This window comes from Copidosoma floridanum, unplaced genomic scaffold (assembly GCF_036245765.1).
Source record: "Copidosoma floridanum isolate Cflo_tuat_1 unplaced genomic scaffold, Cflo_Japanese_pri ptg000013l, whole genome shotgun sequence".
Taxonomy (NCBI): Eukaryota; Metazoa; Arthropoda; class Insecta; order Hymenoptera; family Encyrtidae; genus Copidosoma; species Copidosoma floridanum.
Genome location: NW_028321890.1, coordinates 17,352,039 through 17,380,010, shown reverse-complemented (window position 1 = coordinate 17,380,010; position 27,972 = coordinate 17,352,039). Strand labels below are relative to the sequence as shown.

The 27,972-nt window shown below is 34.4% G+C and overlaps 1 protein-coding gene across 1 annotated transcript in view; it reads right to left on the bottom strand.

Moving 5' to 3' along the window:
- Positions 1 to 27,972, bottom strand: part of Msp300 (Muscle-specific protein 300 kDa) — an 87,192-nt gene that overhangs the window by 25,058 nt on the left and 34,162 nt on the right. Inside the window, exons 29-41 of the mRNA XM_089591067.1 lie at positions 26,911 to 27,069; positions 26,459 to 26,821; positions 25,725 to 25,835; positions 12,708 to 12,818; positions 12,245 to 12,550; positions 11,932 to 12,066; positions 7,014 to 10,344; positions 5,565 to 6,179; positions 3,956 to 5,534; positions 3,127 to 3,823; positions 2,745 to 3,044; positions 2,312 to 2,671; positions 1,643 to 2,239 (exon numbers count right to left, since the gene is read on the bottom strand). Of these exons, the coding sequence (XP_089447193.1) occupies positions 1,643 to 2,239; positions 2,312 to 2,671; positions 2,745 to 3,044; positions 3,127 to 3,823; positions 3,956 to 5,534; positions 5,565 to 6,179; positions 7,014 to 10,344; positions 11,932 to 12,066; positions 12,245 to 12,550; positions 12,708 to 12,818; positions 25,725 to 25,835; positions 26,459 to 26,821; positions 26,911 to 27,069 (8,664 nt within the window). The remainder of the gene's footprint in view (positions 1 to 1,642; positions 2,240 to 2,311; positions 2,672 to 2,744; positions 3,045 to 3,126; positions 3,824 to 3,955; positions 5,535 to 5,564; positions 6,180 to 7,013; positions 10,345 to 11,931; positions 12,067 to 12,244; positions 12,551 to 12,707; positions 12,819 to 25,724; positions 25,836 to 26,458; positions 26,822 to 26,910; positions 27,070 to 27,972) is intronic.

The following is a 27,972-nucleotide window of genomic DNA, read 5'->3' as shown; positions in this document are numbered from 1 at the left end:
ATGGGTTTGTTATTGCTGAGTGCGGGCCTCGGATGATTTTGCATGAACTGTATATTGACATCGTTTTTGGCGTGGTTTTACGAGGGAGAATACTTTCCAGAGCAAAGGTCGTTCGGTTGGACTGAAGCTGGCTATCAGAGGTTTTCACAGTCGTTTGATCTTTGTAATGGCTCGGTGGGCTCGTTTTGGTGTATTCGAGTAGTTTTTAGGACAATAACTGAGCATTTGGGTTTTATCGTTATTACTGGTGTGTTTTGAAATTACAAGTAGAATTTGTAGAGTTTGTTGTCATTACATCCTCTCAAATTGATATTTTTCTTTGTTTTTCATTAGTTTATTTTTATGTTTTGTTGAATTTTGAATCAAAAAAATTTTGTTTTGTGTTGTGTAACACAAATTTTGCAAAATATAGATTTATCAAAGATTTATACACTTTTGAATCCACTATTCTGCCGTATAACATCAAATTTTTACTGTATGTATTTTTACTTGTATTTAATTTTTTTTTTATTTTTTTTTATTGGCGACTCCTGATGGTAGTTGTAACTAAAGTAAAAAGTGTAAGAACTATTGACAAAAGGTTTGTGCTAAAGGTACATATTGGCATTTAATATATTGTTTTTTCTCGTACGAGTAACAAATCAATTTTCTTACTGATTTCAATTTATTTTTGTTCATTTAAAGTGTTTACTTGACTTCTTAGAAAAAGTGAATAAGATGATTAGATTTTTTTTTTCTTTGCAGCTCAATGTAAAAATACTGTAAATATTTTTAATTTGAATAAAAGCTAAAGCAGCGTTGATTACACGCGTAATATAAAATACTTGGACCAGCCTCATTTTCTTTTGAAATTAGTTTACTCACTAAATAATCATATTATGTTTGGTTACACTTGTAAGATGCTTCTGTGTAATATGCATTGACCAAAATTTTTCAAAGCATTGTTTGTATATAATAAGTCTTAGGAATAATAAAATTCTATCCGTTTAAAGTAACTTTAAATAGTTGCATCACGTTTTTCAAATTTGTATTAAATATGTTTATTGTCGAAACTTAATAAACAACGTCAGTAATTGGTAAATATTAAGGATTTGCATAAATAGATAAGACTCTTTTAAATGTAATAATTGAGGTGATAAAAACTTACGTTATTCGACTATTTTTAGGGTATGACACTGTCGGTATGAATAAAAAGAGAACACGGTATTTTTTATCAATAACAAAACTTAACAAAGGCAAACAGATAAAACGTAGAGTTAATAAAAGAAAAATTTTCCCTTTTATCGCTACAACTTTCAACAGAGCTAACAATATCTCATGATTGAAGATACTTTTGTTCAGCTCTTGAAAAAAAAAAAAAAAAGCGTTTGATTTAAACAGGAGTCATCATCGCATATCCGCAACACAACCAAAACAATCGTAACTCACAAACCCGCGCGCCCCAGCCAACGTCAATGATTACGTACTATCGGACGAGTGTTTAATTTTCTCAGGCATACATTAAAAGCGAGTACCTAAAAATCCCGTGCAAACATTTATCTCCGCTCCCCTTCAAAGTAAGAAAATAAATAGAGAACGACTCCACAACGAGTCATCGAACGCTTCTACGATACAAAGAAAAAAAGCGTGTGTGTTTCCTCACCTCGAGCCTCTCGGTGGCCTTGAGCAGCCTCTCGTAGTCAACGTTGCCCTGCACGCTGAGCAGCTCCATCATGTAATCGGCCTCTTGGACGGACTGTTGCACCACCTCGACCTGCTTCTCGAACCTGCGCCAAAGCGCCAGTCTACCCCTGAGCAGAGCCATCAGCTTGGCGCACCTGGCCTCCAACTGTTCGTGCTTGTCCTGCAGATCTGATATGTCCCTCTCGACGCCCACGGGTGACACGGATATCCTCATGCTGGTCGGCAGCCTGTGTAGCATCTGCCTCAGGCTCATGATCTCCTGCCAGATCTGGCCCAGCTCTTCGCTGGTCGCCTGGCAGCGCTCGACTGCCGTGGCAACGACGTCGCTGCTCTGGCGCTCACTGTTCTCGCACTGGTCCAGCACGAGGGCCTGGCGCTGGTGAGCCTTACGGATGCGCTGGATGCCCCGTTTGAGATCGTGCAGTCGGTCGCGCAGGAGCTGGGCTGCGTCGAGCTCCTCGCTCAAAAGGCCCTCGAGGTGTCGGGCGACCGAGAGCAGTACGCCAACGCGCTCGCTCTCGGCTGCCGGGAGCAGTCCCAGTCTTCCCAGCTGGTCCTTGAACGTAAATGTCGTGTGTTGGTATCTTCTCGTTTGTATTGTGTTGGTTTTCAATTGCAGAGCACTCACCTGTATCACGCAGACACGTTCGAATAGCACCGAGAGTCTCTCGATGTAGAGCTCGAGCTCCTCCGACGTCTTGATCACACCGTGGAACCCGTCTATCGTTATTCGAAGCTCGCTCAGTTCTCTCTCGAGCATGACCAGCTTCTCGTTAACCGGCACGTCCTCTGAGGACATGCTGCTTCGCAGGACGTCCTGGATCCCCTTGATCTTGTCGGACACGTTGTTCCAGCGGCTTTGCATTTCACCGAGGTATTGGCGTTGAAGCATCTCATCCGACAGCGGCACGTTGCGAAGGGCTTGCTCGAAACAGGAGGTCGCTTCGTTCCGGATGTTGTTGTGCACTTCGTACTGGGCTCTCAGTTCCTACGTCGAAATCAAATTAATTTTCAAGTCGTTTGTCATTGGTGATCGTTTTGGCTTGAACAGGAAGACTTACCCAAAATTGTCTCATGTGTCCACCGGCAGGATCGTCGATCGTGGCGAGTTCTCGTTCTGCTCTTGACATCCAGTTTTCTAGTCTATTGACGAGTATTTCTTGATTACTCCAGTTCTCGCGGAAAGCCAGTAAACGTTTCAGCGAGTGATCAACGTTTTCCTGGAGTTTGAGAACGGCGTCAAATGCCTCTCCGTAACGATCGTCTGGATCCTCGATATTTATTAACTCTTGAAGGTTGCGAGCTGATTCCAGCAGTTGTAAAAGTCGGCCACGATGGTTAGCCAAGTCCAATGATAGGTTCTGAAATGATAAACCATGTATAAGTTTCAAGATTGTAAGACATAAAATTTTAGGTAGGTTTTATTATGTCATGTAAAATTACCTGATAGAGTAAGATGTACTGTTCGTACTCGCTCGATGTCACGTTTTGCAAGTCGGGTATACGTTGTTGAGCGACTTGAAGCCATCTCGCTTCGTCCTTGATTCCTTGCTCCAAGACGACCCACCTCGAAGCAGCAAGAGACATCTCTTGCGCTTTTGTGGCTGCTTCGTCCAGCAGACAAACAGCTTTTCCGTGTAACTCTTTGTGAAGGACCGAGTACTTAGCTTTCGATTCGGGATCCAAATTGTCTTCCAGGGACTCAAGAATAGCTCTGCAATGGTTCAAGTTGACGAAAAATTTCCTGTGTCTTTGCATTTCTTCCTGCAGGTGATTTAAACTCGTCACGGAAATGGGACTGTCCAACAAATTCTGGGCAACTCTCGTAATTTCAGAAAACTCGTTTAGAGTTTGTTGATATTCATCAGAAAGTTCTAAAAATTCTAAGAGTTTTTCTCTCTGAATGCCTACTGTATGCTCGATGTAATAGACTGATTCTTGAACTGCTTTCAATCCTTGGGGAAGTTTTTTGCCAGGATAATCTCGTAACAGTTCTTGAGCTTTATCAGTTAATTCATAAATTTTCTTAACGTTATCAGAATTCGTGTTTTCTATTGTATCTAAATGATCTAATTTCGATGCGATAGAATCGTCATTTTTTATCAAGGAATCCAATTCATTCTTTTGCTCTTCAATATTCCTAAGAAATATAAACAAAATTTAGTTACACAACAATAGAGTTGTTTAAAATTTTAGTGATTCTAGTAAAAAAATATTTAAGCAGTACTTATTACGTTTAATTAATTATACCAAAAGATAATGCAGGACTTACTTTTCTAACTCATGGATTGCATTAACGAAATCATTCCATTTCTCTATTTCTGAAGTTAAATGAATTTCTTCATCATTGGCCACAGCTTCGATTGACTTGACTTGACTTCCCAATGCATCAACACATTGTCTAATTTTTTTGCGTTCGTCTTGAGAACAGTCATTTTCTACGTCACCCCAGATGTCTTCGAGTTCTTTAATCTTTTCTTCAACATAGCTCATTTCTTCTTTAAGTACCTTCAAATTTTGCTTGTCATCTTGAGAGGGTCCATTTAGATATTCTTTTTGCAAATATATCCTCAATTCAATTTTTTCTAGCCAACTTGATAAAATTTCTACCACAGTAATAACAGTTTCTTCAATGACAACGATGTTTTGTTGCTCTATAGCTCTTTTTAATTTCACAAAATCCTTATGAATTTCAGATACCTTATCTTCAAAAGATTTTTCAGATATTTCTGAATCATCTAATGTTAGGCTTGGTAGAATATTTAACAGATGAGAAGGTTGTTTGGACTCGCGTAAATTTTTTATTTTTTCTAGTTTTGATTTTGTGGATTCAGTTCTCTTAAGAATATTGATTTGTGGCATTTTTTGGATACCATTACTTTGTGCACCTTCGGAACTTTGAGCTTCTGCAGTTAAGAAATCTATCGTAAGCTGATGTTTTGATGTGTCTAGTTCTTCATATTGGGGTGTCATTGTAACAGCGGTTTTTCCATCAAGTTCTTCCGGTAATATTTGTTTATCTATTATTTCAAAAACGTTAGGTAGAGATTTTTTGTCAGTTTCTACAGGCTTTATTTGTGTATCAATAACGACTTGAGTACCTTGTTCTGATTCTATAGGCGTTACTTCAGTTACAATCTTTTTTTTATCATCTAAATTAGAGGATCCAGATAGTGAATCATCATCTATGGTTATGGGGGATTGTTCAAATGTCGAATCTAATTCAGACTTATGTTCAGTGTAACTGGGATCACGGATTTCAACAGTTTTATTTCTTTCCCTTTTTTTATTTTGGTGTTTAACTTTTGTGGCCTCTTCTTCACTTAGTTCTTCAGTTATTGTTACATCTTGACTTGTTGAGTCTGGTGTAGAGCTACCACATACTTCAACTGTAGCTTGAATTTCGATTTCGAATGATGGTTCAGATGTAGACGTTACCTCAGGTAAAGATATTGTAATTTCTGGTTGCTTGGTTGTTGTAGCTGAAGTATAAGGTACATCTTTCGGTTTAGGTTGTCTTTCTGGCTGTAAAAACATTTCAATTTGTTTGGCCTGACTAGAATTTTCAAGTTCTTTAGCAGCTTCCGTATGTTTATCAAATTTATCAACATCGTCTTTACTTATAGTGTATAAAATATTTGAATTTTCTTGTGATTCAACTGATTCTGAGATATTACATTCAATTTCTATCGTAGAAGTTTCATTATTAGCATGTATTTCCTCGGTTGTAGGACTTTCTGTGATTGGTTGTAGTTCTTGAACTGGTCTGATGGTTTCATTCAACGTTTCTTGCTGTTCAGATTGTTCTGGAGCTGGAAGTTCTAAAGAAGTTTCTTCTTTTTTAGTGATTACTGGTTTTCCTCCAATCAATGGTAAATCACCTGATGAAACTTGTGATTCATTTTTTATGAATTCTTCAATGTTTGGCTCTTTTTCTAAAGTGTATACCGTTGTTTGGGAACTAATGTCGGATGTAACTGGAACAGATTGTATACTTTCTTCAGTAGTTGGAACTATTTCACTTGGTTTTGTTTGAACGGACAACTCTGAAGTGCTTATAAATTCAGGTGTACTAGTTTGTGTTCCTTCTTCACGAATAACTTGTGCTTCTTCGACACTTAATGGTTTGTTTTGATCTAATTCTGGACTTTCAGTATGACTTGTTTGAGTAGGAATATCCACTTGTTCTTCACGGATTGTTTGCATTTCAATTTCTTGAGTTTCCAAAGTTGAAGGTCGTGTTTCTACCATGGTTTGCGTTTCAGTAGTGCACAATGATAAATTTTGGTCAAGATTTTTTTGTACTCCGGCATTTTTATGTTCAATAATATCTGGCGATGTTGATGTACTAACAAATGTAATATTATTATGAAGTGCTTCAGATGTCTGTGTTTGTATCGCTATTTCTTCTAATACTTTGGCATTAGCAGGTGGAGGAGTGGTTTGTTGTCCAACATTTGTTAGGAATTCTGTAGTGGTTTGAACTTCAGTTTCTTCTGAAAATATTAAAAGACAATTTAGTTATTAATTATTTGTTGATAATCATACCAAGCAGAGAATTTCTTAAGCAATCGAGTATATAATCGATATAAATTGCCGTATGAATTGTAGTTAATGTAGGTTTTTACGTTTTTTTTTCTTATATTAATTCAACCTACGATTTTCTTATATTAATTTAGTATACAATATACATGATAGATGAATAATTTGTCATTTTTTGGCTTATTAATGATAAGTTTTTAAAATGTTTTTTTTCATTTTATGGTACATATTAAAGTATGGTAAAGTCCGTCTATTTGACACGTCGTAAAACTGCTCTAGGCACCATTAGGTTAAAATAAAAAGTTTCTTTAAAAATAAATTCATACTTTAAAAGCCATAAATAATAGTAGTAGAATTTGTAACGCGTGTTAATGATACTATAAACGATTCTTAGTAGATCTCAATGTATTTAATATAATCTAGATTATAAACAAAAAATCACGTATTTTTCAATGACTATTCTGTCAAAAAATTATTAGTGAAACCATGAAGATTCAGTTAAAAAAAAAATTTTTTGTTATAAGATATACTACTAATTTTTTTAAATCATAAAAAAACACCTTTTTTTTAGTAAAAATCACACAACTTTTCTAATATTTGTATCTTATAAAAGATATATACGAACATTATTTTAATTTTTATTAATCACAGTTTGTAAAAAAAAATTTCAGACGTAATCTGAAATCAAAGGACTAGAACAAAAAAAGCTTTTTCATACGTTCAAAGTGTTTTTCGTTCCTGTAGACCATAAATTATGTTAGTAATATTAGTGAAACATAAAAGCTTACCTTTTAATATTTCTGATTCAGCAGGTGATGTTTGTGTTTCCAGGTTTTCAACCTGAGTAGTGATTGTTTGAGTATCTGCTTCTTGTATGGAAACAGAAGGAATATGAACTGGACTGGATATTTCTTCCTCTCGAGGAGTAGTTTGTTGACCGATATCTTCTGTTGAGATGTTATCCGGAGTTTTTATTTCTACTGCAACGTCCTTTACATCTGGCTTTAATTCTATATCAGTTTGTAAAGCAGTATCGGTACAAGATTGTGGAGAAGTTTGAGTTTTAGTATGTTTTTCGTCTTCCTTTATTTCATGTGCTTCTTTTTGAAGTATACTAATTTTTTCCGCTTCTGAAGAAGTTGGGGCGACGCTTTTAAGATCATCTGGCGATGCTTTGCCTACAGAAACATCATGAGTAGCAATTGAAGTTTGGGTGTCTATTTCATGCATTTCAACATCACTTGATTCTTCTAGAGCATCATCACTATCAGCCTTAGCAACGTCTCCCTTTTTACGTCTAAGTTTTTTTGAAGGTTTTTTCGATTCTTTGACTTTTTTACCTTCAAAGTTCTGCATTTCATCCGTAAACTCGATTTCTTCAGGCCTATCATCGTCATCTATGGAAATTTCAGCCTTTTGTTTTTTCTTTTTCTTCTTTTTCTTTTTGCTGGCATCACTTTCAACATCTCGTGGAATTTCTTCGACAGTCATTTTATTATCAGCTTCATAACCATTACCTTCATATACTTTGTCTTTTTGACTTGAAACTACGTCTGACAAATCAGCAATTTCATAAATATCAGGCTCGGGTTGTTCTGTAACACGCTTTGATGATTCTGATTGTGTTATTTCAATTTCCATGGATTTATCTATAGTAGTTGTTACAGCAGAGATACTAGAGTCTTCATCAGTTGCTTCTTGTGTTTTTTTCTCTTTGTCTTTTTTCTTTCTTTTACTTTTTCTACCCGTAAGACTTTCTGCATCACTTATGTCAGAAGACTTTTGAATTTTTTCAATTTTCTCAACGACTTTTGGACTAGGTGAAACTTTAGATTTCTTATCTGAAGTTTCTATAGGTTGTTTGTTGTCTTTCATAACTTCGATGGTTTCTGTATCTGCAGGTAATGTTATATTAACTTTGTCTTCTGATACTCTGGATAAGCCGACCTCAGATTCTTTTATATGAGACTCTACAGAAACTGATGGACCCTTATCTGATTTATCTTGTTGTTGTATTGATAAAAGAATATCAATCTTCTGTACATTATTTGATTCAGTTTGTAATCCTACTTGAGAATCAGTTGAAACTGGCTTAACTACTTCACTTGTTTGTATTTTTTCACGTTCAGTTTGTGCAAGATCTGATTTCTTATCTTCAAATTGTTCCCTTTCTTTCTCTAACATTTTATCTGTTTCCGATTTAATATTTGCATGAATCAGACTCTCTTTAACTTCTTCTACATTGATCTCTTTCTTTTTCTGTGGAATATCAGCGGCATCTGACTGAAAGTGTTTTTCAATGTCTACTGTGCGTCTATCAATGTCAGTGTGCTTTTCTACATCTACTGTGCCAGGTTCTAGTTTAATATCATGAGTTTCAAAAGATGTTCCTACTACTGTATCTTCAAACTTACTAGTGGCTTTTGAAACCGTTGGTACATCCTCAACAGTAGTTGACTCCAAAGAAGATACGTCCTTTGTTGTTGATTCTAGAGATTCTTCAATAGGTGTCTGAAAAATGGCAGACTTTTCAGAATCTATCAATGTTTGATTATCTGTAGGTGATAAACTTTTTGTTGGGGCTGTTACCTCAATTGAAGTATACTCAAGCTCATGTTTTTCTTTAACAATTGGTTGAATTTGTTCTGTTGCAATTTTTACATCATCAATTATTGCAGTTGAAAAATCTGCGGCAGGTGCTTCTATTTCAGACTCTTTTTGAATTGGTATGTAAGTTTCTTCAATCGTGTATGTTTTATCAGAATCAAGTGAATCTTGTGGGGATGTAGGACTTTTCTTTGATTTCTTTTTTCTGTCCTTCTTTGACTTCTTTTTGTCCGGCTTTTCTGTTATTTCTTCAGTCTTAGCTTCTACTAATGCCTCTTGAACTGATTCGGCTGCAGGAACTTCTCCGACATCTTCCACTTTGGTAGTCAATGTTTCTGTTTCATCTTCAGGGACTGTAGTAGCTTTTTTGAATATTTCTTTATGTTCACCCTTAATAACATTAATGCTTATGTGTGGTATATTTTGCTCATCTATTTCAACCTCTTCGGGTTCTTCAACGACTTCTTCACTAGTAACTTCTTTACCATCAATAATAGTGACCTTTCTAATGATACGTCGGGTTTTCCTTATAACTTTTCTAGTCACTTGCTGTACCACTGCATGGACAGTAGAGGATTTCGTATGATACTCAGTACCTTCAACTAAAGCATCATCAACATTCACTGGTTTCGGACTTAATTCTGCTATATCACCTTGAATTATTCTTTGAGAAAATTGCGGAGTACTTTCGTATTCTTGAACATTTAATTCATCACCTGGAGTTCCAGTTACGACTTTACCGCCATAAGATTGTTTAGTAGACATCTCCACCGTGCCATCGGACTTTGCTCTTGTTACCGTCACTTGCTGGCCTCTCATCGTAGCTTCGGAGAATGCTTGAATCACCGGTGGTCCATCACCAACTGCAGTTGACAATTGCGAAACATGCTGTTGTGTTGTCTGTCTACTAGTCATTAACGTTCTACGTAATCTGCGGACAATAATTTTCTTGGTCCCATCACTATCAACGACAACTTCCGTTGTAACGTCGTCAGGCTCGACGAAAACCGTTTCAAACGACTGGGGCGCGGCATGTTGTATATTTAGTTCCGAAGTTATGTTTTCTTGTTTTTGTGCGTCTTGGTATTTCATGTCGACTACTATGTTCTCTGGATTGAAAGCGTGTTCGCCGAGAGCGAGCTCCTGATTGGCTTGAGGCAAAATATTTTTAGTCGCAATCTCAATAACGTCGTGCTTACCGTCAGTGCTTTTGACAACTCTTATGGATTCTTGTACTTGAACAGTTTCTGACGATCCAGCATTAACAGGAGTAATTTCAGTTTCAGAAGTTTGACAAGCCGCTGAAGCAATGACAGGGGCAGTATATTGTTCTAGCTTTGACTCGTCTTTCGTATCCTGAATTAAACTATGACCAGTTTGCAAAGAAACGTCGGCCAATGATGGGGAGGAGCCCTCAAGAGACGAGTGGATCGATGATGCTTGATCTGCCGTGCCGTCGGCACTGCGTTGCATTTCGGTCCAAGCCGATGCCTTATTTTCCTCGATCACCTGCTGAAAAAAGATCGTTAAGTCTTAGACGGCACTACGGGTGTAGAAAAGATGCTAGTTTAAAATTAGAAATGAAAATAGATGTTGCACTATAGACATTACACGGTAAGTGAGAAGTTTAAATTTAGAAGCTTCGTCAATCAACTTATAAATTCAAGACCCGTGTTAGTTTTTGCATTTACTTGTACCAATTTTATTTGTAAACCAAAAAATTTAAGTAAGCAATTTTCATAATTTAGTTTTTAAAAATTTCAAAACCTTGTGAAAGCATTATACAGTATAAAACTAATTTGATAGTTAAATTAAACTTTAATTATAAAAATAGGTTAGGACTGATCTTATTCAAAAACGAAAGTATTTAAAAAAACTTGTCATAAATATTAAAGAATTTTTTTATATTTGAAACTTTAATAAGAAATTTATTTGATTGTGCTTAACTCATTTAAATAAGTATATATATTTTTTTTTTTGTCTTCTCATATTACATAAAATATACCATCTTTGAAGGTATTCATATTAAAGAAGAAACATGATCAAGAAAAAGAAGTTTGAATTAAGAATGATAAAGAAAAGGAAAATGCAATAGAAGAAGTAGTATGGAACTCTTTAATGAGGCAGTATTATTACAATATAATAACAATTAACCACACGTCATTCATATTTTACATGATTATAAATTACAGTATCGAAACCATTTGTTAATTACATTTAATTCTCTTGCCAGTTTTTAATAACTCAACGTAAAATCTTAGGTTTCTAATGTAAAGCAACCAAACAAAAGTTGCATAATCAAATTGATCAATGATTGTTTTAACTGCTTGGTAGCAGGTATACACAAATCATTTACTAACAATTGCTAAAATTCACAAAAAATTTATGAAAAGGCACTATTTTAAAGTATACATGTCACGTGCATTACCATTTATTTCGTGCACATTACAAATAAAGTAATTAAAAAGCGTGAGTGAAGGCTATAGAGTAATAATGGTGATCTGGTGATTTGATGGTGTTTGAAGATAAAGAACAGTTACTTAATAAGGATCCCAACCACCAAAGATTCTATATTTTAACAAATATAGTACTTCTGTAAGGAAGGAAATATATTTTTAAAAAATCAGCTTTTTCAATGAAAAAACTATGATTTTTTATGATTTCAGTTTTTAGTATAGGAAGACGACGAACACAAGTAAAATAAACATTCCGAAAGTGGGTAGTTAATTTTGATTGAACTAATACGTTGTTATTAAATCTTTCACATCTAATAAAGTATATTTACTTCCTTAATACTATTATAACCCCAAATATTCAAACAAAAGTCAGCATATCTTCTTATCACATCGATAGTAACTTGAGTTTTGCAAACCAAGAACTTTTTTTTTTTTTTTGTTTTTTAATCAATTATAATAACAATATATTGCCTGCCAATAATGCGTCCTAGATTAGACCTTTGTATTCATTTGATAAAACAAGCTTTCGGTAGTTTAAAAAAAAAGGTACATATTGATTTCACATTCAAGCGAGACCCATCAATACAACATGTTGATTCGTACTGAGAAAATAAGTATCCAAGTTCTGGCATGATTCGTATACCTGTTGCTTTTGTTTTAGAAGAACTTCAATTTCTTGCAGGGAACCTTTCAAAATTTTAGCTAGTTCATTGACTTCGGACATGGATTCTAATTCAGTCAGCCGTTGCACTCGGAACTGTATTTCATCCAACAAAACCTGTTAAAAATTAAAGTTATCGGTAAACAATATACATTTACGATTTAACTTGAACAAGTCAGAGCATCATTGAAAAAACATTTTTTCACTAACAGCAAGAATGATTAATTGTATAAAATAGTTGATAAAATTTTACAGAATTGAATGCTCTATTACAAAGTTACAATGTTTGTAAGACCTGATAGTTAAGAACAGTTTTTTGGTCATTAATCGTTAAAGTGACATGTCTGATCCAGGCTTCGGTTTCTTCAAGGCATTGTTTGTAAGCTTGGATCTCCTTTTTCCTGTTTTCTTGAGCTTCACGAGCCTCTTCGAGGGTAGTCTGACTCTGTTCTGCTTGAGACAGTAATTTAGCAAGACGTCGTCGAATCTCAGTTATAGATACTTGAAGTTGTTTAGTTTCGTGATCTTGGGGCGATCGCGCGATTTCGGTACTGATTCTGTTGGCTTCTTGATTGTAGTATCGTAGATCTGCTAATATGGTCTAAAAAAATTTTTTTAAATGTATTTTTACGACTACAACACGCAGTAATTATAGTCCTCGTAATTAAACTGATGTGAATAATAATATTTAACTAGTTAAGATGAGTAAAATTGTTTTCTACTTTAGTTTTACGTTAAAATGCAAATGTAAAATTTACCGAAAGAGAGCTAATCATAGACTGCAAACTATCGCGTGGCACAGTTTTGAGAGCTCCTTCAAGTTGGGCAAGCGCTACTTGAAGATCATCGATGCTGTGTTTCATCTTTTCCTAGAATGAGACCATATATTTAGCACTCGATTCGTTATTTTACATGAATCTTTGCGTGCAGTTAATTCAGCCAAATTTATTGTAGGTAATCAGAATTATGCAAAATCATAAGAAAATTTTGTCGTAACAATAATCATTTTTAAAAAAATGCAATGCTATCACACTCTGAAAAAAAAACGTATCAATGGGTTAGGATTTGTTTTTTTTTGTTCATAAATTCAAGTTTTAAAAGTTTGTAAATAAATATTTTGAAATTTCATTATATTCAAATTCAGAAAATTGCTTATTAAAAAGCATTTCAAACTCAAATTCATGAAACAAAAGTTTTACGGAAACGATTATTATTATTAAAAATACATGACTAATGAAAGTCTGCAATTCATTAATTTGTATGTGGCTGCAGAAGGTACCTGAAAATTAATATTTGTTAAAGAGTTTGGATAAGTGTTAATAATGAATAGGAGGGAATAATATCTATAAGAGAAACTTTATGGAGTTCACAGATGCTGAATAAAGTCAAAAATTATTTTCATGACTTGGAAGTGAGCGTGCGTGCAAAAAATCAAATATCACTTCGAACTTTGTTTTCATTTTTTACGTCACCATTCAAGTAAAGCAGTTTAATATGGTTAAGCAACAAAAAACACATTTTAGAAATCTTTTCATTGTAAGTTTTTAGTTGTCTCAAAAACTTAATGGGTATAGCAGTAAGAAAATTATTTAAGAGGATGTCAACGTTTTTAATTAATAATTATCACGTTCAATTATATTTTTCTTTGGGAACCTTTTGATTACATCAGTTAATGTATTAGTTAGTAGTATGACTATAATTTTTAAAAACAAAAATTATTCAATCTGTCAAACCGTTGTATAAAAATAACAGTGACATCGGCTTAAAACAATTGTCACAAAAAAAGATTAGAAAAAAACAATGAAAAATTTTTTTTTTTCAATTTATAAAATGAAGAAGTACAATAAAAGCTAAAAGTCAAATTTTTTTTAAATGTAGTGAATTAAGTCACTAGTGTGCATCTTCTCCAGGACAATAACTAAGCCCAAAGGTGCTTGCAAAGCAACGCCCTAGGGAATTTGCGATCGTCTTTGTATACCAGTGGACAACGCTATTTTTTCTACTTATGGTTTAGCAAACGTCGAAGGTTTAAAAAAACCCAAAGTAGAAAAAATACTTGAACTTACTACCAAAAAAAAAAAACTGTTAAAAAAATAAAAGCAAATAAAATTAACATTGCTATTAAAAAAAATTTTATCGTACTTTGATTTTTTATTTTAATCATAAAAATTATCAAACATAAACGCGTTATTTGTTGGATGTGACACAAAGAAGCATGACAAACACACACTATCAATTTGGTCGCCAAGTCAATGACTCGCACCTGAGCTGTTAAAATGTTATTTTCTTGGTTCTTCTGAGCCAGGTTATGAATCTTCGTTTCCTTTATGATATTCGGCATCTCAACGGGACTGCTCGACTCTATACCTAAATAAATGTCAGGAACGGAATGGGATTGTGGCTGACATGAATAAGAATTAGGATCAGGACTTGAAGCCTTCGGTACGTTAATACAATCCAAAGGTACTTCCTGTTCGTCATCACTGTCTACGATATTTTCAATAGATAGATACGTGCTATCATCGCTCCAGCTACCAATCCCCCCAGGTAAATCTGCGACTAAACGTTCAGTTTGGGGACTACCGTTATTTGAATTCGAGGAATGTGAAGAGTTGTTTGGTTTTCCACCCTTTCCTGAACTATCATTATTATCGGGGTCATCCTTCGGATCTTTGTTAGAAGATTCAGAAATAGTGTCATGAGATTTTTTTTTAAGATTCGAAGCAAGGTTTTCATAAAATCGACATTCCGCATCTTGATATGCATGTTTATCCAACCAAAAACCAGCATCTTCAGACAAAAATGAAATCCAATTATGAGGAGGGTCAAGTTTCTGCTGCTGAGAGATTAATTTTGCCTCAATTTCTAAAATGTTTGTATTAGGTTTGTTATGGGATACAGTCACTATTTCATCGTCAATGTAAAAAGTGACTTTTGGCCTAGAGGCTTTTTCTACATTATTTTCTAAAGTAACTCCTGTTGTTTTTAAGTTATCATGTGATATTACATTGTCAAATTGTGCGTTTTTACAATCCATAGTATCTATTGTTTGAGTCAACTGATTTGCACTATTGATACTTTCATTTATTATTAATATTTCTGAAAGTGTAAGTGCATTTTGTGGAGCTGAAATGTCGGAAATATTTGAACAAGACTTCGACTTGATACTTGCCATTTCTTTGTTATCATCTATTTTAAGCTTTTCTACGTTGTCTGTGCCACAGGACATGGAAATGTTTCCGTTTTCTTCTTTAAGCGATTCAACTTCAACTTTCAAATGTTTATCTTCTGTTTCTTCTTTGACTTCAACTTGATCTGCTTGACTTCTTTGTCCTTTATTTTTTTTATTTTTCTTGGATTGTTTTTTAGAATTTGTAATGCTTGTGGAACCTTTTTCTGATACTAGAGATTTTATGTTTTCTTTCGATACTGACTCTGGATCAATTTTTGATTCAGTACTAGATTGCTTTGGATATGACTCAACATTCATCAAAGATTCATTTATTTTACTTTCTTGTACATCTTTATCAGTTAGAATTTTTAATGACCCTTTTTGATCGCTATTCTTGTTTTTATCTTTTTTGCAAAGAATGTCAGAGCTTGTCGATTCAATGATTTGATACTTATTATCACTAAATTCAGTTGAATCAGCATTAGTAATGTCTTGAATAATCTTTGATACGTCGACTAATTCTTGTTCAAGCACAGCTTCTTCTGATTTTTCTACTGAAATACATTGTAACACTTCTTTCTTGGTATCATCTAATGGTTTCTTTTTGATTTGGACATGTTTATCCTTGTGATCTGGTAATTTGCTCTCGAGAATATCTGTAGATGTTTTCGAATCATCTTTATCTTCATCAGAAGTATGTTTTTCTTGAATGCCTTCGATGGTATCTTTAAAAGGTAGATTAGTTTTGATTATAGGAGCATTCTCTTCATTTTTATTAGTTTTTGGAGTAGAATTTTTATCGCATTTTGATTTCTCACTCTTCTGAACGTCTTGTTTATTTTTTTGTTTGGATTTTTCAAAATTAAATTTACTAGTATCTTGCGTCAAAAATGGCTGTCTTGTTAAATCAATTTTGAATTCTTCTTTGTACTGGGTACTGTCAACCAGTAACTTTTCTTTATTTTTTTCCTCTTTAATTGTAACTTGTAAACTTACTTCTTTATTCATATTGATTCCTTGCGTAACCACAGAATCTTGAGCATCTTTCTGATCTTTACTCTTTTCAAATTCTATGTTAATTTTCGAATCTGTATCTTCTTTAATATCAGAAGCTTTGTTTTTCTCTTCATTTTTAGAGTTTTTAGAAATTGTGTTTTGCTTTTGAGTGTTCTTTTTAGATTTACTTTTTTGCTTTGATGTATCTTGTACTGGAATCGTTTTATGGGTTTCCGCAAGTTGCTCTACAATATTTTCTTGGGGGATATGAGTTTTTGATTTATCGTCATTTTTGTTGTCATGAATTTTATCTTTTTTCGTCAACTGCGAAGTTGAAGACTCTTCAGAATCATTTTTTATTTTAGAGTCTTCCGAAATGTTTGTTGCCTCTTCAACATTTTTTTTGGTTGCGTTTATTGTTTCTATTTTGGTATGATCTACTGAAGATATTTTGTTTTGTTTATTCTTTGATTTTTTTTTATTTTTTGAACCACTAAAAGTATCTGATATATTTAGTGGCTGATTTGTTTTTGTATCAGTTATATTTTTATTCACGTGCGTTTCTACATCTTTATTTGTTGAGCACGTATCACTTAATTTTTCAGATGTTTCAATTACTTTTTTTTCAGCTTTTTCCTGTTCCTCGATTTGTTTCCCAACAAAAGTTTTTGTTTCAGTTGGAATAATTTTTTGATTTTCTTTATGTCCAAGGCTTTCAGATTCAGGAAGGTTTGAACATATTTCTGTTTTATTAACTGATCCTTCCAAACTCTGATTATCAATGAGAATAACACTATCAATAGACTCCATTTTTCCTTCAAGTGAAACATTAGTTAGTGGAATTGTTGGCTGTCCATCAGGTGGTATTATGCTGGACTGTTTAATAAAAGTAGATGCTGTTGCATTATTTTTTCTTTTCTTAGGAGCTTTTTCAGAAGTTTTTTTAACAACCGAAGTTGGTTGATGGGAATCAGTCTGATTAACTTCTATTTTATCATGTATTACAGGAAGAGCTAGAGTTTTATGTTCTAATACTACATTTTGATTCTTTGCTACGTTGGATATTGGTAAGTCTTTTTTTTCATGTATGGTAGAAATAACAGTTTGCTCGTCATATTTTTTAATACTAATATTTTCTTGTTTTGGTATATTATTTTCGTCTTTATCCAATGCATCTTTGCTAACATAAGTATTCTTGGTACTTTCTTTTATATCACATTCAATGGTTGGGGTTTGGAACGTTTGTTGCAGCTGACTTTTAATTTTTTTGCCCTTTGACAGTTTTTTTTTACCGGAACTCTTATTATCTGATTCTACTTTGAATTCTTCTTTTACAGTTTTTGAAGAGGGACTTGATTCTCTAATCTGCGATTGCTTTGATTGATTAATATCGAAAGACCTACTTTTTGACGACCCATCCTGTGTATCATGTTTTACTGTTTCTTCTTTGTTAGGCTTCCCTTTACTTGAATTTGAGTCAATTTTTTCTTCGCTTTTTAAAGTCTTATCAGATTGTTTTTTTATTTGTTTTTCATATTCATTGCTAGATTTTTTCTTTGTTGAGTCAGACTCTTCTAATAAAGGCTCTTTCGTTTTTCCTTTTTGGGAAAGTGGTAAGACAATTTTGTCTTTTTCTTTTTCATCACTTGAAATGGATGTTTTTTCTTTGACATTATGATGTTTCTCTGCAACATCAACTCCACTTTTCTTTATTACTACATTATCTTTTGTCATTTTTTCTTCAACTGGCACTTTTTTGTCACTCTTGGTTTCTTGTTCCGTTTCTTTATTTTGAAAGATGGATTTCGAATTGCCAGACATATCCCCCTTTTTTTCTAGTTCTTCTGTAGCTTCCTGAATACTTCCCCAAAAAGCTTTGTCATCCTTTAAATTCTCCTTTAGTTCTAGTAATTGTTTCATAAAATCTGGGTGCTCAATTTTGTCTCGTTCTATATCTAGATCTACATCTTTTAAGAAATCTTTGTATTGCTCCCTTTTTCGAGCTTCTGCTCTTTCTCTTGCGTCTTTAAGCCATTGTCTGTTTTGGAAACGAGGTATGTTCAAATTAAGACTCTTAGTCGTTAGTACATAGTCGAGTTCTTCTTCTTCTTCTGGGGTAAGATCGACATTCCAGGGATGATTTTCAACGAAATTCTTGATGAAATCTGCAGTCAATCTTTCTTCACCTTTGAGATAGTTTACTTTTTCATCTCCAGGGATCTTTAGTGGCTGTAAATATTTATTTTCGTACAAATCAAGAGGCTTAAAATCTTTGGAAGGCCCAGCTTCTTCTGCCAGAGATTCATTTAATTTATCTACTGGAACATTAAAACCTGCTTTTAGTTTTTCAGTAAATGCGTTAATAATTTCGTCTTCCTTCTTTCTTATTTCATCTGCATCATTACTTGGTGAGTCTGACAAAGTTTCTTTTAAGCTGGAAGTACACGACTCCATTTTTTCGCAACCCTTTTTTTGAATTTCTTCAATTGAATCGTTCTTTACATTTTCAGGTATTTCTTGCATAATTTGTTTTTTGTCTGATTCGTCCATCAATTGAGTAGATTTTTCATCGATCACTAAATCTTTATCGGATGTCGTTGGGTAAGTAGGAGGTGGAAGTTCTTCTGTACGATTTTTGGTTTTACTTTTGTCTGTGTCATCACTTCTTGTTGTAGTGTTTATTTGGCCAGTTTTTACAAATTCTACTGTTTTTTCAGTCATATGTTTTTTTTTCTTATTTTTCTGTTTCGCAGATTGAGAACTACTTACATTTTCAACGTGTACTACTTGTGGAGCATCATCCTTAGATTTATTAGTGTTAAGTACCGGAAATGTATCGGTCACATCTTTGATTTTTTTTGACTTGTTTATGTTGTCAGTCTCTAACTCATCAGACTGAACTTGAGTTGACTTTGTAATGGCAGATTCATGAATTTGAGAGTTTTTATCTGAATCTTTTTCACTTACTTCTTCCATTTTTTTCGCGTTTATTTGATCCAAATTTTCAGAGTTTTTATCGAGTGATATCTTTTTAATGTCATTATGAACGGAAATCGAAGGTGATTTTTTTGACTCCTGTTCTGTCAAAATTTTGTCAAGTGTATCTTTTTTTTTTACATCATCTTCATCGAAATCATCATCAATAATTATTGGCTCATCCAAGAGATTCATCCATGAATCATCTGATTTTAAATGGATGGTTGACTTCTTTGGTGATTCTTTTATCAGAGAACCTTCAGATGTAATTGATTCTTTTTTTTTGACAGATTTGACAGTTAAATCATCAAATTCCACATTAGTATCGTTGCTTTTCGAAATTTTCATTTTAGATTGTTGAACAACTTTTTCTATATTTACAAGCTGATCACTTCCTGATTGAATCTGAGGTTGTTTTGATTCTTGTATTACTTTTTCAATTTTATAAAAGCAGTGTAGATCACACTCAGCTTGTGCATGGGCATGATAGTCCATTTGATAGGCTCGTAACATTTCGTATTTATGAGGTTTCTTCGATTCTTCCTTACTCTCTGATTTTTCTATTTCTTCAGCTGCCATTACTTCTCTTTTACTTAACTCTTCAATTTCTGTTTTTGCTTGTGCCATACTATTAATTTCTTCTTTTTTTGAATCGATAACTGTTCTTACATCGTCAAGTGATTGTTTCTCTTTAAGATCTTGAACATTACTGAATAATGGTTTTTCGTTGATTTTTAAAATATCGTCAAGCGTTGAACTACTCGAAACCATTTCAGCTGATAGTTTGGATTTTGTTTTATTTGTAAGCAAATTATCTTCCACTGGCAAAAGTGGTTCATTTTCAGGTTCATGTAAAATTTTTATTTCATCGGGCATTGATAACACAGACTTATTAGGATTTAATTGTAAATTTACTTTACTTTTTTTCGCTACAGCTTTTTTTTCTGATACATTATCAGTAAGGGATGTCTTGTTTTCTTTCTTGCTCCTTATTTCTTCTTTGTCGACTAATTCTTCAGAAATCATCATATCAGCTTCTGTTTTTAACTTTACAGTCTGTTCTTTTTTACTCTTTTTATTTTTATTGCCTTTTGCACATTGCTCTCGGTCTGCTAATTTTTCTGCTTCAGTGAATTCTTTAGTATGTTTTACAGATTTTATATTCGATGTTTCTTTCTCTGATTGAGACTGGCATGCGATATCAATTTCTGTATCAATATTACCACAAGATAATTCACATGATATATTTTGCTGTAAGTCGTCATTTTTGGTTTGCGATTTTACATTTCCTAATTGTTTCAATTCATCTCTTGGTTCATCTAAACATTGAGGAGCTTGGCATTTCTGTAAGCTTACAGATTTTTTAGACTTGCTTTCCCCCTTTTTGTTTGATTTATGTATTTGATTTGATTTTGTGTTATTCGCATCGCTAAATAATTCGACATTTGCTTTGATATGTTCATTAGAATCTCGTATAGAAGCATTTACTGCTTCCTCTGAATTAGACTGAATGAGATCATCATATTTATTTATTTTCTTCTCCTTAATTGTTTTTGGTACATCTTTGAATTCCGCTTTATGACTTTCATCGATATTTTTAATTTTGTTGTCTTTAGATAACGTTTGATCTAATTTGTCAAACTGATTTTTGTTTTCTTCGGACTTCTTAGCTTTTGCAATTTTTTCACCTGTGGAATCTTTATTCAATGGAATTACTACATCTTTTTTTTTCTTTTCTTTCTTAGATACAACGATTTCCGACTCAGTAACTTTATCAGACATAATGGTCGACTTGTTTTTCTTTTTACCATATTTTCCAGCGTTCATGTGAGATGCTTCTGCAACGTCTTTATAAATAGTTTCATTTTCTGATTTATCAATTCTTACAGTTTTATTTGTTTTATCTAATTCTTTTTTTTGATTCGCATCCAAATTTTGAATCGGTTTTCGTTCAACATTCTTATTTGATTCTTCTTGTTTTACAGAGGGTTTAAATTTTTGTACTGCTTCCGCATTTTCGTGCTTGTCATTAGACTTGGTAGATTCTTTATTGAGTTTGTCTTTAGAGGTTTTGGATTTACTTTTATCCATACTTTCAATTTCTTTTAAAGCTTTATCAATTTCATCTTCAGATTCAGTTTTTTTCTTTTTTTGTTTTTTTTTCTTGTCAGATACAGTTTGGGGTAAGCTGTCAGAATTAATTTTTTCACTTGCTTCTTTTTTCTCCACTTTTTCATCCTGTGGGCTTGATTTTTCATTTTGTAAGGGCTTTGGAAGTTTGAGAGTAGGTTCCTGGTGTGAAAACTTTTGTTTACCTTGTTTTTTTGATATTATTTTGTCGGTTTCGACTGTTTCATCTTTACTTTTAACTACATTTTTCTTGATTTTTTTAACAGCTTCTTTTTTCTCAGGTTGCTGATCAAAAGCTGATTGTTTTCGTTTGGAATCTTTTTTTTTGATGGTATCCCAACTTTGTTGTTTGTCTGCCATGATATTTTGGTCGCATAAGCCATGAGGACTTGATTTTTCTGATCTGGTTTGGCTTGAAGAAGATTTGAAAATGCTTGGTGATTCAGATCTTTCTTTCATTTTACTTGATACTGGTATTAACGTAACAGGTGACATTTCACGAGATGGCAAACCTTGTGATAATATTTGAGCGTATGAGAAAGATGGCTCTTGTAATTCTACTTGATCAACGGTAATTGTCTGATCTTTATCGATTGTTTTCAATTGTAAATTATCATCATTTACGGTGTCTTGGTCACTAGTCTGAAGACCACCCACAGGTATTGTTGAGTCTACCATCATTTCTGATGAAACAGAAACTTCAGACGACACTATTTCTGCGGGAAAACTTTCATTCTTTGGAAGGTTTGTCAGAACATTAGATACATTTTGTGCATGTACAACTTTATCATCGGTTGGATAAGTGATTTTATCGATAGGTTGATGTAAACTTGTCGGGTTTTGGTATACATTCTGTGGCAAGTAACTCGGTTGTGCCATTAATTGCTCACCTGCATAATGAACGTCAGTATCGTAATTGATTTGTGCCATTTGTTGTTGATGTGCCTGATGATAAACAAAAGAATCAACTGAATACGGATTTAATTGGGTGTAACTGTACCCTACCAATTCTGGCATGGGATGCATGTAGTTGTAGACGTCATGTTGTTGCAAAGGAATAATTGTTTCGACCTCGGGATTGTAATCTTCTGAAGGCTGGTCTGCCCAGCTGGTTACTATTGTTTCCGAACTTACAATTGATTGGTTTAAAGGCGCTGTTTCATTACTACCTGCGATAGTATTTTCAGATATTTTATTTTCTGTTATGTCCAATTCAGTTTTTGAACCTTTGTCTACATCCAAATCTTGCGATTCTTGAACTTTCATCGGTAAAACCTCTCTTGGCAATAAACGTGACTCTTTGATTTTCAAGTGGGTCATTTCATCAACTTTTTCATCTTGTTCAACAGACGGTGCTCTAGACGAACGTCCCCTTAAGATATCGGCATAGGTGGTTGATCCTGGAAACCACATTGGACTCGGAGATCGTACACGTCTTTCTTCGCTCACTAAACCTCTCTGAGGCGTGTCTTCTCTGTGTTCTATGTAATTCTCTTTATTGGTCGGCAAGCTTATTGTTTTAACTATTTCAGCTTCTTCAATGCGTACGCTAGGAATTTCTGATTTTTCGGACGTCTTAGGCAACTGCTTCGATGAAACTTTCTTCGTGGGAGATCTTCCACGTCGGGAAACAACTTCGGATTTTTCGATTATTTTTTGCTTATCTCCTTGATCATTTTCTCTAAGGTTTCGTTGCTCGCTTTTCTTTTGAGAACGTGCATTCTTTTGTTTAGTAGTTTCGTTTTGAATTTTCGTTTTCTGCGCTTGAAATCCGTCTTTATCATCGTTCGTCGGCGTCGAGGGTAGCAATAATGGAGAAGTAGATTCAAGATTCGTTTGATGAAGGATTTGAGCTTGTAGCGGGACCTCCTCTCTAGGTGTTTTATGAGGGCTTGCGTGACGAGAGCTCGATCTCGATCGTCCGGCTGTTACAGCAGCGTACGAAGTAACGTTGATCTGCTTGTTGCCAGCATCGTCACTCGGAGGCACATAATTCGGATCGATGGTGTGAATTTGATCGGTCAGTGTCCGTACGTGCTGTTGCCATTCCTCCAGCTTTGTCTGCAAAGCCTGCTCGCAAAATTTTTAGTGCCAGGAGAACTCATATGATAATTTTGAGCAGGATGGGCATACATGAATTTTTTGTTTCAAGCATCGTAAGCACGTTTTATCTGTACATATGTTAAGTTTTGTACTATTTAACAAAAAAATAATAATCTTTGAAAATTCTAAGATTGTTAGGAACTAAAGTTTCAAAAACGAAATATATCCTCTTTTGTAAGGCGTAAAAGTCTCAGTGCAAATTCTTCGAGAATCACATGAAAGCTTCAATTCTGTATAATGTGAGGTGTGGAAAACTCGGAAAATTTTATGGTTACGCCGATTAGTGGAAGGAGTGATTAGAGATATTGATAGAAGAAAATTTTTGTTAAACTCTCACAAAATGCTCTTTATTTTTCTCGTTTTCCAAATCTATCGTACATCATCAAAGACAAACGTTGTTCTAAAATTATAATGATAATAATTTACACATTTAAACGCATTTAAAAGAAATAGTTAATGTCACTACTGTAATCTCATTTATACACAATATTAAATAATCATAATTTAGTTTGCATTACGTTATAATAAAAAATACACAAAGCACACGATTTGATAATGAAAAGAAAAAAAAAATTATAATAAAATTCAAATCGAATGTACTCGTTTGGTTTAAGGGTTACAACGTCAAAATCATGGTGACGGATTGATAACCAGATGAGGCAGGAATGCAGCGGCATTGCCACTAAAAAGTTTTTTTCGCGTCCTCGACGAAAAAGAGTACAGCCTTTAATAATTATGCTCATTGCAACGCGCACACATACGAGCAATAATATGTGAGTTTGTAAATTGGCCGACGATCAGACGAGACAATCGGAGGCCAACATTGTCCGAGCGTTAAGGTTCTAATGGCTCCGAATCAGGTATTCCACGCTGATGTAACAGTTTCGATCTTTCAGTGCGAGCCTGAATTTTGCCGTGCAAAAGCCTTATGTGATCCCGATAAGCCTAACCATCGTAAACGAGAAAATTGAGCGATTGGAATAGTTTTTTTTTTTTTTTTCAATCAGATTCATTCATTGCAAAGGATAAGAGTGGAAAAACCCCGCGCCAAAATAAAACAAGGAGCATGACAAAGGCAAAGTAAATAAAAGAGAAAATCGTTCAAATGGAGCAACGAAATGCATAAACAAAAATGATATCAAGACGACGAACAGAACGTTTGGGTTTCATACCGGAGATATTAATATTAAGAGAGTGAGAGGTAAAAAAAGAGAGATATAACGAGGGATAAGGTGGTTGCGGTTGAGGGACGAATGAGAGTGTGGAAAAGAAAGGGAATGCAGCAAACAAAAGTCATAAATGAACGGCTAGTCGACAAACGTAAGATTTTAAAGAGTGAAAAAATTATATTAATTGCATGTTGGGCTATGCCGATGAGGGTTCGCATTGCCGTCTTGAGGCATTGTAGTTATCACGAACTGTCCAGATTTTTCGTGTAGCTTTTTACAATTTTTTTCATTTAACCCAAGGAATTTGATTCGATTTGGCTGCTTTGAGTTGCTGCAAATGGCTAATCATTTTTGTAAAGCCATTTTCATTGGTATTTGTAATATTCAAAAGACAAATTTGTTTACCTAAAATTTAATATACAAAAGCTAATGTGTAATCTACAACGATACGACTTGACGAAAAATGTGAAGTGAAAAATAATAATAACATGATACAAAATTATTTTTATCTCAAGTATACATACAAGTAAAAATTGCCAACACAAACAAACAAAATCAAATATCGTCCCTTGTGCCAAAATAAAAATACCACAAAAGTATAACTTAAAAGCTAAGTGCGAAAAGTGAAAACAGTACACAAACCATGATTCAAATAAAGATACCAACCAATACCCAAAAAGCAAATACCACCTGGACGAATCGATAGTAAATTATGCAAATATTATTTCTACTGTCACCAATGATTTCTAAAGCATTGAAAAACATAGGTGTTTTGTAACTTGGAAAAAAAGCATCGTCCTGTACTCGAAAAAATGAAAAAAAAAAAAAAAAAAAAAAAAAAGTAGAGGAATACAGTACGTGAGATGGCTCTAAGTTATAAATAGCAGTTAAATAAGAATAAAGAATAATAGAAATAAAAATCTCGTGGATAAAGTAAAGTGTACAGAAAAATACACGTTAGCGCAAGCTTTGATCCACCAATCGACGTAAAAATTAACAACTCCAAGTGGGTACGTGTTTAAACTACAACACTACGTACTTTATTTTCTTCCTTTTTACGATAAATCCCAAAAACGGTGGTGGTTTTGAGTTGGTATCGATTTCAATTATTACGTATATGTACAAATCAATTGCTATCCTATGTTCATATGTAGCGCACAGTGCAGGTGCAAGAGAAAAAAAATATGGGTGAGGATAAGGGGGTTTGAGTAAAGAAATCGACGACCTACCTGCTGTTCTTGTAGTGCCTTTTCTCGATCGTTAGGCAGATACGTCGGACTGAGTACTGTCCTCAGTTGTTGTTCAACCTGTACGATTTGTTGACGTAGTTGTTGAATTTCCTGAAAACAATTTAATACATCGCGTCATGTCCTGCCAACGTCCTACTCTCGAAGGACAGAAGAATTCAGTCGCAACCATCGAACGAACGATTGCGATGGTCAAAGCCAACAACGAGGGGCTGATAACTTAATAGTCATTAAGGACATCCTAAGGATTTTTGCTCATTTCCTACCAAGCTATGTCCTCATTCGATGTATTTCTACTTACTTGAGTAATATAGTCTTGATATGTATGGCTTTAAGGGAACCGATTCGAGGGACAACAATACTATCCACCAATCAGTGTGGCAAGTAGAATTTACCTAAACCTGTGGTTCTTCTCCAAATGTAAAAAAAAAAAAAAAAAAAAAAAACCATTCCAAGAAACTAGATACTTCTCTCGATCTTGACCTGAGTTTAAGATCCTTAACGAGCTTTTGCTCATCAGCTTAAACTTTATAAAAGGCATACAAAAAAGTGGTCCAAATTGTAAAGAGGTTCAACTTGCGACTCTATAATCAGACATTTATCAGCCCCTCGGCAAAAACAATCGTCACAACGGGACATCGACGTGCACCTTCGATGGTTGTCAAGTGAATTCTCCGCATCCTTCAACCAATCCCATCTCTCTCTTGGACCCTAACCTGCTGATACCGATCAAGCTGAGCGAGCGTAGCCTCGAGCGAGCCAACTTGCTCTCGCACGATCTCGTGAAGGCCACCGAGCTCGGCGACGAGCCCGTCCGCGATCTCGACGACGCGGCTGTCACCACCGATTCCCGAGCGGAAGTGCACCTGTAGCTTCTCGACGCTCATCTCGATCTTGGTTCTCTGTATGGCCACGTCGCTGAGCATCTTCTCGCGAATGGCGTGCTGGTCGCGCAGGGGCTTTTTTTTGTTTTGCGGCGAGTCGAGGCTTTGCCGGGCCTTTTCCAGCCAAGTTCTTGCGTCTTTGAGCTTGCGCTCGCACTGTTCCCATTCCTCGCTCGTTTCTTGCAGCAGGGCGTTCTGCAAAGGCAACGATGACTCCGTTTCAACGTTTTTTCCAGGGATACATACACATAATATATGGGTTACTCTTTCACGTGAAAACTAACCCGTTCCAAAAGTCGACCCTCGACCTCGACCTTGGCTTCTTCGGCCTCGTTGAGTCTCTGCGGCAAGTCCCCGACGCTCGTCACCTGGCTAATGCTCTCGAGCTCGCGGCCCATGTCGCTTAGGTTTTTGTTCACCTGCTTGCAGCTCTTCACCGCCGTCTGTGGAGTTTACGCGACCGTCAGGTCAGAGCGCTTTGTTATTTTTGTGGATCCCCTCATTACGGTGGCGATTTTTCGAGATGGGTACCAGTGTCTGAACACCTTTTTTCGGAAAGCACTGTTTTTTCGATAAAGGGTAAGGGGTATACACAAGTGCATCGAGTAATTTTTTGACTTGAACTTTGTAGATTAAAAGGTAAATTAAAAAGATATCCTTGGAAGGAATTTAAGTTCTGTGGACCACTTCTGGTAGGTGTGGTCGGTTAAAACGTGGTTTACATTTTTTTTTTTTCTTGGTTTAGTAAGCGAGCAAAAATCTGGAAAAGTTTATAAAAATGCACTTTTAAATAATATGTATAGAAAGTTGTTTTTTTTTTTTTTTTTTTTTACCGAAATCGAATTTTTAGAAAAATTAAAATTTTTTTTTTAACTCTAGTAAAAGATTTTTTTTTTTTTTTAAATGCTATTACAAAAAATTTTTTAAACACAAAACAGCTTTTTTTCAACATTGCGAATTTATCAGATTTTTAAAAGTGGTAAAAGAAGACAAAAAAGTTTAAAAAATACCATTTTTTGCATTTTTCTGCATTATAAATTGTTTCACTACTTTTAACAATTTCAAAAAATTTACGGTAATAGAAAAAAATATGATTTTTGTAAAAAAAAAATTTGTTTATTATGCTTCTTAATGAAGGTTTTTTTCTAGAATTTTTTTTCGAATTTTTAATGTCTCTAAAAATTTGAATTTAGCACCAAAAACTTTTAAAAAATATCTGTAAATTTGTTATCTTGAATTTCGTTTTTTAAAATTGTTTCAGATTTTTTTTTTGTTTACTATGCCGGGAAAAAAACTGAAAAAAATATTTTAACCGATCACACTTACCGAAAGTGCTCTACAGATCT